The sequence below is a fragment of the Grammomys surdaster genome, unplaced genomic scaffold, assembly GCF_004785775.1.
Source record: "Grammomys surdaster isolate TR1022 unplaced genomic scaffold, NIH_TR_1.0 342, whole genome shotgun sequence".
Taxonomy (NCBI): Eukaryota; Metazoa; Chordata; class Mammalia; order Rodentia; family Muridae; genus Grammomys; species Grammomys surdaster.
The window spans coordinates 472,757-484,154 of record NW_021604761.1 but is presented as its reverse complement, the minus strand read 5'-3'; the positions used below and the strand labels follow the sequence as shown (position 1 = coordinate 484,154).

Genomic DNA, 11,398 nt, shown 5'->3' with positions numbered 1-11,398 from the left:
GGGCCATACCCGCCCCGCCCCCAAGAGCCAACCTTCTTCCTAGAGTGGTGCACGGTTACGAAGTGCGCCTACTGTGTTTGTGTGTGTGTGTTTGTGTGTATTCGCGCCTGGTTCGCTGCGAGAACCGGTATTGTCTTATGTCGGGCAGCAGCTATCGTTCGTTTGAACCTTTGAGAAAAGTCCATCCTTGCCTTCTTTTTGTGACCGGTGATCGGTCTTTGACACTGTCCCGGAGTCCTGCTGAAACGTGACTAGTGTGGCCGGACTGTGCCTGGAGATCCTTGGACCATCTCTATAGCTTAGCGAGCTATCAGGCTTTGGTAGTGCGCAGCACTAGTTCCTTCTTGTTCTCCACGCTCTGGCGCATCCGGAACCTAGTCTCATAGTTCGAGTTTCTGGACGGCGGAAGCACTCGACAGTTCTATATCACGGAAGCGCTCTGGGAGCGTCAGGACTCCGCCGGACCAGAAATGTCGCCGCCCGCCGGCGGTGCGGCAGTGGCTGCAGACCCTGCCTCACCTGTAGTGCTCCTAGCAGTGCACGCCGCGGTGAGACCTCTAGGCGCTGGGCAGGATGCCGAAGCGCAGCTGCGGAAGCTACAGTTGAAAGCCGACCCTGAGCGGCCTGGACGCTTCCGGCTGGGACTGTTAGGCACCGAGCCAGGGGCGGTGAGTGCGGGCCCGGATGCTGTAATCAACCTTCTCTCGATTACCTTGACGACAGTCCTTAAGCAGTTATTTTCCTTTGATTTCCTGTAAAAGTGGGAATAATGCTGATACCTGACTTACAAATCTTGTGAAGAATTCGTAAGATAACAGGCAAGAAAGGTTTAGGACCGTAAAAATTACCTATTTCCTTTCCCTTTCATGTTCGTGTGGGTAATGAAGAGGAACCACTGACCGAGTACTCTTTCCCTTTTCAGGTCAGTTTAGAATGGCCCTTAGAGTCCATTTGCTATACCGTCCGTGGGCCTAACCAACACGAGCTGCAGCCTCCACCTGGAGGTCCTGGAACCTTCAGTGTGCACTTCCTCGACTCCGAGGAAGCACAGCAGTGGGCAGCACTGGTGCGAGACGCCACCGCAGAAGGACAAAATGGTCAGTGTTGTGGAATAAATGCTTATTTGAATAAGTCCGGGCCTCCTGGTCGTGGTTGAGGGTAGTGATGGGAAAAGCTGGGCATCTAGGAAGACTTCCAAGAGGAAGAAAGTGGAGAAATAAGAGGTTCAAGAGCTGACACCAGTAGTACCAGACAAGTGAAAAAAGAGCAAGCATTGCTGCAGGACTGAGAGTTTAAGAACAATGGAATTGTATTCCGTGGAAAAATAACAGAGACTTAAAGATAAGAGACTCTGCAGTTACATGGAGTGGTGCAGGCAAGGCTGCAAAGGCCAGAGGATCTTAGGAGATGGAATTAGATAGATCTTGTGGTCTCTTCAAATGGAAGAGTTAGTGATTAAGACTGAGCTAGAAGAACCACTTAGTGTGAGGCTTGACACAGTGCCTGCTTGGAAAAGCATGGACATGGCAGAAACTCTGGAGAGGTAAAGGCTGGGAGTTGGAGAGGTCACCCAAAGTCATCAGGAGAAGCATACAGAAAAGAGAGCACTGGGCAGGGTGCACATGCCTTTAATCTCAGCACTTGGGAGGCAGAGGCAGGCGGATTTCTGAGTTCCAGGACAGCCAGGACTACACAGAGAAACCCTATCTTGGGGAAAAGGGGGGGGTTTGGATGTAGACCAGTGGTTCTCAACCTTCCTAATGCTTCAACCCATTAATACAGTTCTTCACATTGTGGTGATGCCTCCAGCCACAAATTTACTTTTATTGCTACTTTCATAACTGTAATTTTGCTGTTATGAATTGTAAGTATCTGTTTTCCAGTGGCCTTAGGTGACCCCTGTGAAAGGGTCATTCGACTCCCAAAAGCATTGAAATCCACAGGTTGAGAACCACTGATGTAGACAGTGCCCTGGGAAGAGGTAGGAAAGCCTACAAATACCTGAGGAAGACCTGAAACTGACATAAGAGAACCTGGGTAACTTACTGTTGAAAAAGAGACTTTCTCTTGTCATTCATTTGCCAGATATGTGTACTCGGCCCTTAATACTGTTCTTTGTGACAAGGTCTCAATGTGAATTCCAGGCTGATCTCAAATTCACTGTGTAGCCTAAGTTGGCTTTGAATTGTCAGTGAGCCTCTTACCTGTGCATCCAGAGTGTTGGTGTTATAGATGTGTACCATCCAACTGGGCACTACTTTTTTTCTTTTTCCTGTGTGTGTGTGTGTTTGTGTCTTTGGTGTGCATGTATTTGTATAGAGAGGCATTCATGTGCATAGGGAATCTTGGGACAACCTCAAGTGTCAGTCCTCACTCTCCACCTTGTTGAAGAGTCTCTACTGTTTAGCCTCCTTATAAGCTAGGGTAGTTTCCCGAATCCCGAAAGTTTCTGAGTATTCTCTTGCCTCTACCCCCAACTCATATGAACACTAGGATTACAGATCTACACTTCCATTCTTGGCTTTATATGGTCTGGGGAATTTGAACTCTCAGGTCTGTGTCTGTATGAAAAGCATTTTAAGCCAGGCAGTGGTGGTCCGTGCTTTTAATCCCAGCAACTCAGGAGGCAGAAGCAGGCGGATCTCTGAGTTTAAGGCCAGCCTGGTCTACAGAGTGAATTCCAAAACACCCAGGCTATATAAAAAAAAAAGCCCCATCTCTCTCCAACTGAGAGTTGTTTTTGTTTTGGGGGCCAAGGCCGGGAGAGGAAGATTTAGCCTGAATTATGGCCTAAGGATAGTGGAATGAGGCAGAGAAAGCAAAGGTCCTAAAAATCTGAGGTTGGAGACCACTAGCCTAATCCACATCTTCCCTCTTAGGCAGTGGCAGCCCAGCCCCGGCCCCAGCCCGAGCAATGTGCCCCATTTCTCCACCATGTTCTTCTGTGGCTCAAATACCTAAAGCAACCCAACCTGAGGTGGATCCTCCTCAAAGTTCTGGAAACTTAAAAAAAGGTAAAGACAAACTGGAAGGACTTGGGGGGCTGTGGCTGGTGTCTAGTTGTGATAGCTGTCTTTTCTCCCTGTAGAAGAGCTGGCTACACGCCTGGCCCAGGCCATAGCAGGTGGGGATGAGAAAGCAGCAGCCCAAGTGGCAGCAATCCTGGCACAGCATCATGTGGCTCTCAATGTCCAGCTCATGGAGGCCTGGTTCCCATCAGGTCCCATAAGGTAAGGCCTGGTCTTGCTTATCTGCCTTTCTAACCTTCCCAGGTTAACTATCAACACCCTGATCTATATTCTGACCCAGGCTGCAAGTCACAGTTGAAGATGCCACATCGGTCTTGTCCTCTTCATCGTCTGCCCATGTCTCACTGCAGATCCACCCACACTGCTCCATTGCAGCCCTCCAGGAACAGGTGAGCATGGGCGTCGGGAATCTCCTGTGTACAGCAGGGATCCTGGGTGAGTGACACTGCCTAGCCCTGATGTTCTGGCCTCAGGTGTTCTCAGAGTTCGGTTTCCCACCAGCTGTGCAGCGCTGGGTCATTGGGCGGTGCCTGTGTATGCCTGAACGAAGCCTTGCTTCCTATGGGGTCTCTCAAGATGGGGATCCTGCTTTTCTTTACTTGCTCTCAGCCCCCCGAGAAGCTTCAGGTTAGTACTTAATGGGGTAAGAGAGGTGGGGTGTAGTCTTGAGGTGGCCCTGAGCCTTCTCCTCTATTACAGGACACAGCCTTCAAAACTCCAAGGTGGATAGGAAATTAGGATGCCTGTTTCCTCAGTCATTGGAGCTGCCTCATAACCTCCAGCCATCCAGTTCCAGTCTCCCAAGTCCCCCTCAGGTGGGCAAATAACCAGTTTGGGTGTGGGCCAGATATGGGCAGCTGTGGGCATTGGAAGACTAAGAAGCATCAACAGTCTTCCTGCCTTCCTAGCCTGGCTGGTCTTGCCCTTCCTGCACCTTCATCAATGCCTCAAACCGCCCTGGCTGTGAGATGTGTAGTACCCAAAGGCCCTGTGCTTGGGATCCCCTTACTTCAGCTTCCACTTAGAAGCCACCAAAGGTACCAGAGGCTGGGTGGGGGTGAGGGGATATAGTGTAGAATAAACAGGAATAACCTATCTTCTTCCTCAGGTTACAGAGAACGTGGCCCTCCTGTCACAGGCCCAACCACCACCATTTGACTGCTGCTTGTTGGGGACACAAGCCAGTAATTAAAGACACGTAAGAGCTAGCCTGTGTTCTAGTCTTGGATGTGGAGTTGCACTACCCTAGCTCCCTGAGAGCAAGGAAACAAGGTTCTGTGCATTAGTAGCTGGTGGGGTTCCCCAAACTACAACCAGGAGACTGCTGAAGAATATACTTAGAATCCAGTATACTTAGTCCCAGTGGTCATAGAACAGAATACTGGGACCAGAGCCTCTGAGCCTATGGGGGTTCTCCATACTGCTGACCTGCTAACAGTTCCTCTCACTAACCCTGGCCCTATTGTTGCCCTTCTCAAACCCTCCTATATTGCAATCAACATTACTTTTAGCTGCTTCAGCAACTATACCAATAGCAGAACAGTATTTTTCCTTCCCCACTTAGGGTGTTTTAGCACTGGGAGTCTTGAGTCTCCTGCCTTTGTGATCTTCCTGACAATCATCTATCACACTGCTCTAGGTACCAAGACGCTTCATGAATCTAGTGATTGAGCCACTGTGTGATTGCTGGGAACTGAACCCAGGTCCTCTGGAAGGACAGCTAGTGCTCTTAACCACCTAGCATCTCTCCCATGCAAAGAGTGCTGCTCTTAGCCAGTTTTTGCATTCTGTCCCATTCAATAACTCCCAGATACTGGGCAGTATAGAAAACAATATTGTGGAGAAATATGGGTTCCAGGGTTCCACTGAAATGTGTGCTTCAGTCATTGAACAGCTAAAATGTGTATGTTGAGAAACTTAATTTATTCCCACAGTGAGGGCTGAAGGAAGATCAGAAGCAAGAGTCTGGTCTCCTGGCCCTCATATTTGACGAAAAGGGGCCAGGCCTGAAAAGGCCTCGGACTGTTCCTGGGCTGCTGAGAGCTTGTTCAGGCAAGATGACAAGCAGATACTGAACAGGGTCACTTGGGTGGCCGATAAGCCAGCTTTCGACTCTTCAGGACTGACCACTTATGCCGCTTGATGGCATAAGTCAGGGGCAGCAGCAAGCCCATCATCAACAACATCTGGGAACAAAGAAAGCTCAGAAAAGATACACAGGAAAGACGCTTTTTCATTGCCCACTTTGACCCTTGCCAAACCCTTTACCTTGAGCCCCATGCGTTTTCGATGGTCATGCTCTGGCTCTGATGCCCAGCGAAGGAAGGTGGCAACGTCCTTGGCTACTTGTGACATGGTAGCTGGGGTGCCTGGGACAAGAAAAAATAGGCTACCTGTGGGGGCTTGGGCCAATCCAGGGTAACCCTCAGTGCACAGAGGCAGGGATTAGCCATATCCATTGACTTCAAAGGGATAGGAACCTTACAGGACTAAGAAAGCTGTCTCCAAAGTCTTTTTAGATATGCAGTCAAAAAGCATTCCAGGTGAGAAGGCAGATAGACCTCCAGACCCGGGCATATTGGGGAAGCATGCTAGGAGTAGGAGAGGACCCATGGTAAAGGAAACTCACCATCATCATACTCCAAGACTTCTGTGTAGATGGGAGGAGCCATGCCAATGGCCTGGCCGGGAAAGTAAGGGTTGAAATAGAGGCCTTCTCGCAATGACACCCCAGTGGGGGGCTCACAGTAGCCAGTGAGCAAGGAAAATACATAGTCCTCACCACCATGCCTAGAACCAGACCCACGGTTTAGTCTTTAACACAAAGCTGACTTCCCTCCATTTCTAGCCCCACACTCTGGGCAGCCCAAGTACCTAGCTCGAACGATGTAGCTGAGGTCAGGGGGTAAAGCTCCATTGTTAGCAGCTCTTGCAGCCTCAGGGTTGGGGTATGGTTTTGGAAAATAGTCAGACAGCTTCCCTGGCCTCATGAACATCTCCCCATCCTCATTAGGGCCATCCTGGACCTCCACCTGCCACCAAGAACCCCATCACAGTCTTTCAATCCCTCACAGTTTGAAGCCACAATCCCTATATCCTCCACCTTCTCTTGCTCCCCCCCACTCCCCCGCACCTCCTCAGCCAGCGCCTTGGCTTCCTCCTCCGTGTAGCACACTCCCACCAGGTGGCGGTAAGCCACATAATCCATGCTGTGGCAGGAAGAGCACACCTGCTTGTATACCTGGAAACCTCTACGAATGCTAAAGACAGAAAGGATTAGATGAACTGAAGATTCCAATTCACCCAGAAACTTCCACCCCCAGCCCGCCGCTACACACCCACCTGGTGTGGTCCAAGGAGGAAAGGAGGCCACGGTGAGACCATGGGTAGCTGGGGGGGTGCAGCTCCAGGTCACTGGCACTCACAGCAGAATGAAGGGCCACAGCTAGCCCTGCACCCCCTGCTGCCAGCATGCCCAACGCTGATAGCATCACCTTTCGGCCTCGAGAAGGGCCAGACTTCGAGGACAAGGACACTGCCTGCAAGAGTCCCGCTCAGCACCTGCCAAGACCCCACCAGCCCACCTGGGGATCTGAATGAACGCCCATCTCTTAGGTCAACCTCCGCCCAGCACTGGCCACCACCGCCCGCAGAGCGCCAAAGGCACACTATGTCCACTGCCTGCTGGATCCCTCACTGCAGCCCACTCCTCGGCCACAGCTCGGCTCTGTAGGGCAAATGAAGAATGCTCGTGGAACTTAAACCAGGAGACAAGCCTAAGTGACAGAGGACTGCAGCAGATCAAGGTCACCCGCAGCCCGCTGAGGTCAGGCTGGGGTCACTTCAGGGCATCAGCCAGGTCAAGACAGCTGGCTTCGGGAGTCGTTCTGGGCGAGCCCTTCGCAGGCATCTCCCGTCCCGACCCCACCACAGCCGGACCCTGGGCTCAGAGCAACATGCCCTGACGTTCCAAGGCGTGGGCACCCAGACTGGCTTCCCGAGTGTGCCGGCCCGTCAGCGGGGACCCTGCCGAGTCGTAGGAGGAATGTAGGAGACCGATGCCGGCGCGCGCCCTGAGCCTCCCCGCCGTGACCTTCAGGGCTGAGGGGCGCGCGATGGACCGGGCCCGCGCCAGTACTCACCTGCGGTGTCCTCAATGGAAGATGCCGGGGCCGCGCGCCGCCCAGCAGGCCCGGAGCGCTTGCACCTGGAAGCCCCACGCCCCGCGGGCCCAGCACCGACCGGCGAAGCGAAGCCGCCGCCGCCGCCGCCATGTCGGCCCTCTTTAGTGCGGCCGCCGTTCCCGTCGGCCCCTGCGGGCCGACGAGAACTCAGACCACGCGAGAGCCACACAGTGGGCGGGCCTAGGCGGAGCTGGATAGTGGGCCAGGGCTGTCCCTTGCCCAGTTCCTCTAGTCCAGGTTGAGCCTGGCCCCAATTCTAATTACAATAACACCATCTGGTTTTTGTTTGTTTTGTTTTTTAATTTTATCTATCTTCTCTACTATATTTCCTGTTTCTTCACCTTGGCCCTGCGAATCCCGTCCTTCCAGTTGAGCCACTGGACAGTCTTCTGAGAGCATAGAGTGGCTTGCCCATCTGTGCTCAGTGTGGGGTTAGTAGAGGCTCTCTACGTCGTTCCTCCGATCCACAGGCGACCTGGCATAGAAACTCTCCCTGACTAATTTTTTTTAAACACTCATATAAACTCCATAATTCAGCTTTCTTACTGAGAACATATCTAAGTGGGGGTACCTGTCCATCACAAAGATAAGCTGCAGCTCCCTCTGGATATAAGCTCTTTTAAAGTAAGGGACAGATCACTGTGGCCCTTGGTGCTACTTTTTTAAAAATCTAAGTTGACAGCATGTATAAGCTGGGCGGTGGTGGCGCACGCCTTTAATCCCAGCACTTGGGAGGCAAAGGCAGGCGGATTTCTGAGTTCGAGGCCAGCCTGGTCTACCAAGTGAGTTCCAGGACAGCCAGGGCTACACAGAGAAACCCTGTCTCGAAAAAAAACCAAAAAAAAAAAAAAGAAAAGAAAAGAAAAGAAAAGAAAGAAAAAAGAAAGAAAGAAACAAGAAAGCCTGACTTGGGGCTGGAGAGATGGCTCAGTGGTTAAGAGCACTGACTGCACTTCCAGAGGTCCTGAGTTCAAATCCCAGCAACCACATGGTGGCTCACAACCATCTGTAATGAGATCTGATGCCCTCTTCTGGTGTGTCTGAAGACAGCTACAGTGTATTCATATATAATAAATAAATAAATCTTAAAAAAAAAAAAAGAAAGCCTGACTTGTAAACTGGAAATGAAGAATAAATTATTAGAAAGTATCCCTGAGGAAGCCCTGCATTAGACTCAAATCCTCTGTTCTCAAAATGTTCTAAGTACTGGAGGATATTTAATTTAAAGTATGTAATTCGGTTGACTGTTTGCCTGGTGTGCACAAAATTTTGAGTTCCATATCCACCACACACATATGCTCCCCCACATTAAAAGAAAATCTAACTTTTAAAGTACAGTAAAAACAAAAACAAATAAAACTGTCCTGGTGGCTTCTCCATATAGTTCCAGCATTAGGGAAGCTGAGGTAGGAAAACTGCCAAGAACTCAAGGCCAGCCTGAGCTACATAAAAAAATACCAGGCCAGTCAAGACAACATGGTAAGAACAGCAAACAGATTACAGTCGGACCTCTAAGGCCACCCTCGTCTACACAGCTTGGCTACACAGAGAAACCCTACCTTGAAAAAAACCAGAAAACAACAAAAAGGCTAGTGAGATGCGACATCAGGTAAGGGTGCTTGTCACCAAACTTGAGGACCTGAGTTCAGTTCGTGGAATCCACATGATAGAAGCTGAGAACTGATTCTTGTCGATTCTCTGATCTCCACAGATATGCCATGGCATACATGCAAACACACACGCACATGCACACACATATCATGCATACAAAAATAAAATAAAGCTCAGCATGGTGGCATATTCCTTTAATCCCAACACTTGGGGTTGTTTGTTTGTTTTGTAGTGGCTTTGATGTAGAAAATCTTGGGGAACAATTTTTAAAAGTTCAGAAAGGCACAGTTTAAGTAGTTGAGCCAGGGATGTTTTGAAGTCAAGGAACAAGAACAATGGTCGCCCATCTAGCACTCACTGACCTGCCTTTCTTGCTAAGTCTGGTGCTGGTGAGCAAGGTGATGATTAACTTCTCATACCCATTTTTGCCCTCAGCTTCCTGATATGATTTAATAAAAAAATTATTAATGAGTAGGTGTGCACCCTGAGGATTTAAAATAGAAATGACTGTTTTTATATATAAAAATTTAGATTTGTAATTCTTTCAAGATTTTAATAAGATTGCTTTTAAAAATAAATAATAAAATAATTGACTCTTTCTTTGTAACAGCAAATAGCAGCCTTCTAGTAAGAGAAACTGACTGAGAAGAAAATACCTTGCTTGCTTAGACTTTGTTAATATGTTCACAAGTGACTTAGATACAATTGTTTGTAGGTTCTTGGGAATAATTTTTCTTTTACCTATACTATATAAAATATTTAATCATGTAAAGATATTAAGGAGCATGCCATTTTAAAAAATCCCATTGGAATTATTCACTTAAAGAAAAACAGAAAATAACTACATTGTAATTTTTATATTGCTTGAAAGATTCTGCTGAGCTATATAAGCTGTGGGAGAAGAAAAGTTGTTAGAGCTTTGCTTTACCAATTCTGTGTGTGTGTGTGTGTGTGTGTGTGTGTGAGAGAGAGAGAGAGAGAGACAGAAAGTGTGTGTGTGTATGTGTGTGAGAGAGTGTATGTGTGTGTGAGTGTGAGACTGTGTGTGTGAGTGTGAGAATGTGTGTGAGAGTGTGTGTAAGAGAGAGTGCTGTGTGTGAGTGTGTGTGTGTAAGAGAGAATATGTGTGTGTGAGTGTATGTGAGTGTAAGAGAGAGAGAGTGTGTTGTGTGTGTGTATGTGTATGTTTCTCCTTTTTGGATGGCTTCAGAGACTTGTTTGCCAGACATGCCACCAGTAGAGGGCATCAGACCCCCTTATAGATGGTTGTGAGCCACCATGTGGGTGCTGAGATTGAACCCAGTACTCCTGGAACAGCAGCCAGTGCTCTGAGCCATCTCACCAACCCCTCTATTTTTAGGCATGATAACAGGTATTTTTACTTACTGGGCAATATCATTGGTCTCAATGGTTGGTCAGTTGATTGGTTGGTTCGTTCCTCCCTTCCTTCGTTCCCCCCCTCCTCTTCCTCCTCCTGTTTGTTTGTTTGAGACAGGCTTTCTCTCTGTGCCGCCCTGGCTAGTATCACACTCATCCTGTAGACCAGACTGGCCTTGAACCCACAGAAATCTTCTTGCTTCTGTCTCCTGAGTTCTGGGATTCAAGGCGTGTAGCACCACCACCTAGCCTAGCTTTAGGCAATGGTTTCTTATACAGGACACCCAAACCATAAATAACCAAAGAAACATTAATAAATTAGACTTCTTAAATCATTTTTCTTGAATGAAATAACTCAAAAATGTAAAGAGCAAAGGTGGAGATACAGTAAGATGCTAAGAGCACTGGCTGCTTTCCCAGAGGACCTGGAGTCAATTCCCAGCATCCACATGGCAGCTCAGAACCATTTGTAACTCCAGTCCCAGAGGATCAGAGATAAAAGGTGTATGACACAACTCCTGGCTCAGAACTTCCACAACTAATAAAAACAAGGAAAAATGGATTAGATGGCTCACAGGTTGGCTGACTTACTGTTGCTAAAATGACAACATTTTCTGGTGTGATCTAGAGATGAAAAATACAAGCTGGGCAGCAGTGGCTTGCATCTTCAATCTCCTGCACTTGGGAGGCAGTGGCAGGTGGGGTTTTGTGAGCTGGAGGCCAGCCGGTCTCCAGAGCAAGTTCCAGAACAGTCATACACAGAGAAACCCTATTTTGAAAAAAACCCAAGACAAAGAAGAAAAAGAAAACCATACACAAGAGAGATAGAAAGTACCCATAAATACATGAGAAGATGTTCATTAGCTCTGACTATTAGAGAACTACAAGCCAGAGCTTCAGCCTCACATGGTGTCACACACACTTGATGTGCCTCTTAGCCACGAGACGGACGGCAGCAGGTGTTGATTAGTGCCTTTTTTAGTTTTCTATTCCTGTGAAGAGATACTATGCCCAAGGCATTTTCATAACAGAAAGCACTTAATTGGAAGCTTGCTTACAGTTTCAGAGGGTGAGCCCATGACTATCATGGCAGGAAGCAAGCCAGCAGACGAGCAGGCATCACACTGAAGCAGTTGCTGAGAGCTCATATCCTAATCTGAAAGTTGGAAGTACAGAGGGAGTAACTGGGCCTGACCC

General features: G+C 48.6%; 2 protein-coding genes across 2 annotated transcripts; one reads left to right on the top strand and one right to left on the bottom strand.

Annotated features, from left to right (window-relative positions):
- The first annotated feature begins 37 nt into the window (after window positions 1–37).
- Window positions 38–4,237, top strand: Sharpin (SHANK associated RH domain interactor). The gene is made up of 9 exons (XM_028778859.1): window positions 38–668; window positions 923–1,097; window positions 2,880–3,014; window positions 3,089–3,230; window positions 3,310–3,418; window positions 3,503–3,656; window positions 3,729–3,844; window positions 3,938–4,066; window positions 4,138–4,237. The coding sequence occupies exons 1-8, from the start codon at window positions 471–473 to the stop codon at window positions 4,052–4,054; spliced, it is 1,146 nt and encodes a 381-aa protein (XP_028634692.1). The 5' UTR covers window positions 38–470; the 3' UTR covers window positions 4,055–4,066; window positions 4,138–4,237.
- Window positions 4,238–4,931: 694 nt separating this feature from the next.
- Window positions 4,932–7,338, bottom strand: LOC114630614 (cytochrome c1, heme protein, mitochondrial). Its single transcript, XM_028778858.1, has 7 exons — window positions 7,172–7,338; window positions 6,372–6,568; window positions 6,163–6,289; window positions 5,904–6,061; window positions 5,659–5,819; window positions 5,298–5,398; window positions 4,932–5,215 (listed from the first exon to the last, which is right to left on the bottom strand). Exons 1-7 carry the CDS (start codon window positions 7,301–7,303, stop codon window positions 5,111–5,113), a joined length of 981 nt encoding a protein of 326 aa, XP_028634691.1. The 5' UTR covers window positions 7,304–7,338; the 3' UTR covers window positions 4,932–5,110.
- Between the last annotated feature and the right edge of the window lie 4,060 nt (window positions 7,339–11,398).

Excerpts from the sequence above, each read along its gene's own strand:
- Sharpin (XM_028778859.1), top strand. The coding sequence starts at position 471 with ATGTCGCCGCCCGCCGGCGGTGCGGCAGTGGCTGCAGACCCTGCCTCA. Across the intron at positions 669-922 it reads TAGGCACCGAGCCAGGGGCG|GTCAGTTTAGAATGGCCCTT; the intron begins GTGAGTGCGGGC and ends TTCCCTTTTCAG. Across the intron at positions 3,231-3,309 it reads TTCCCATCAGGTCCCATAAG|GCTGCAAGTCACAGTTGAAG; the intron begins GTAAGGCCTGGT and ends ATTCTGACCCAG.
- LOC114630614 (XM_028778858.1), bottom strand. The coding sequence starts at position 7,303 with ATGGCGGCGGCGGCGGCGGCTTCGCTTCGCCGGTCGGTGCTGGGCCCG. Across the intron at positions 5,820-5,903 it reads AGCTACATCGTTCGAGCTAG|GCATGGTGGTGAGGACTATG; the intron begins GTACTTGGGCTG and ends GTCTGGTTCTAG. Across the intron at positions 5,399-5,658 it reads AGTCTTGGAGTATGATGATG|GCACCCCAGCTACCATGTCA; the intron begins GTGAGTTTCCTT and ends TTCTTGTCCCAG.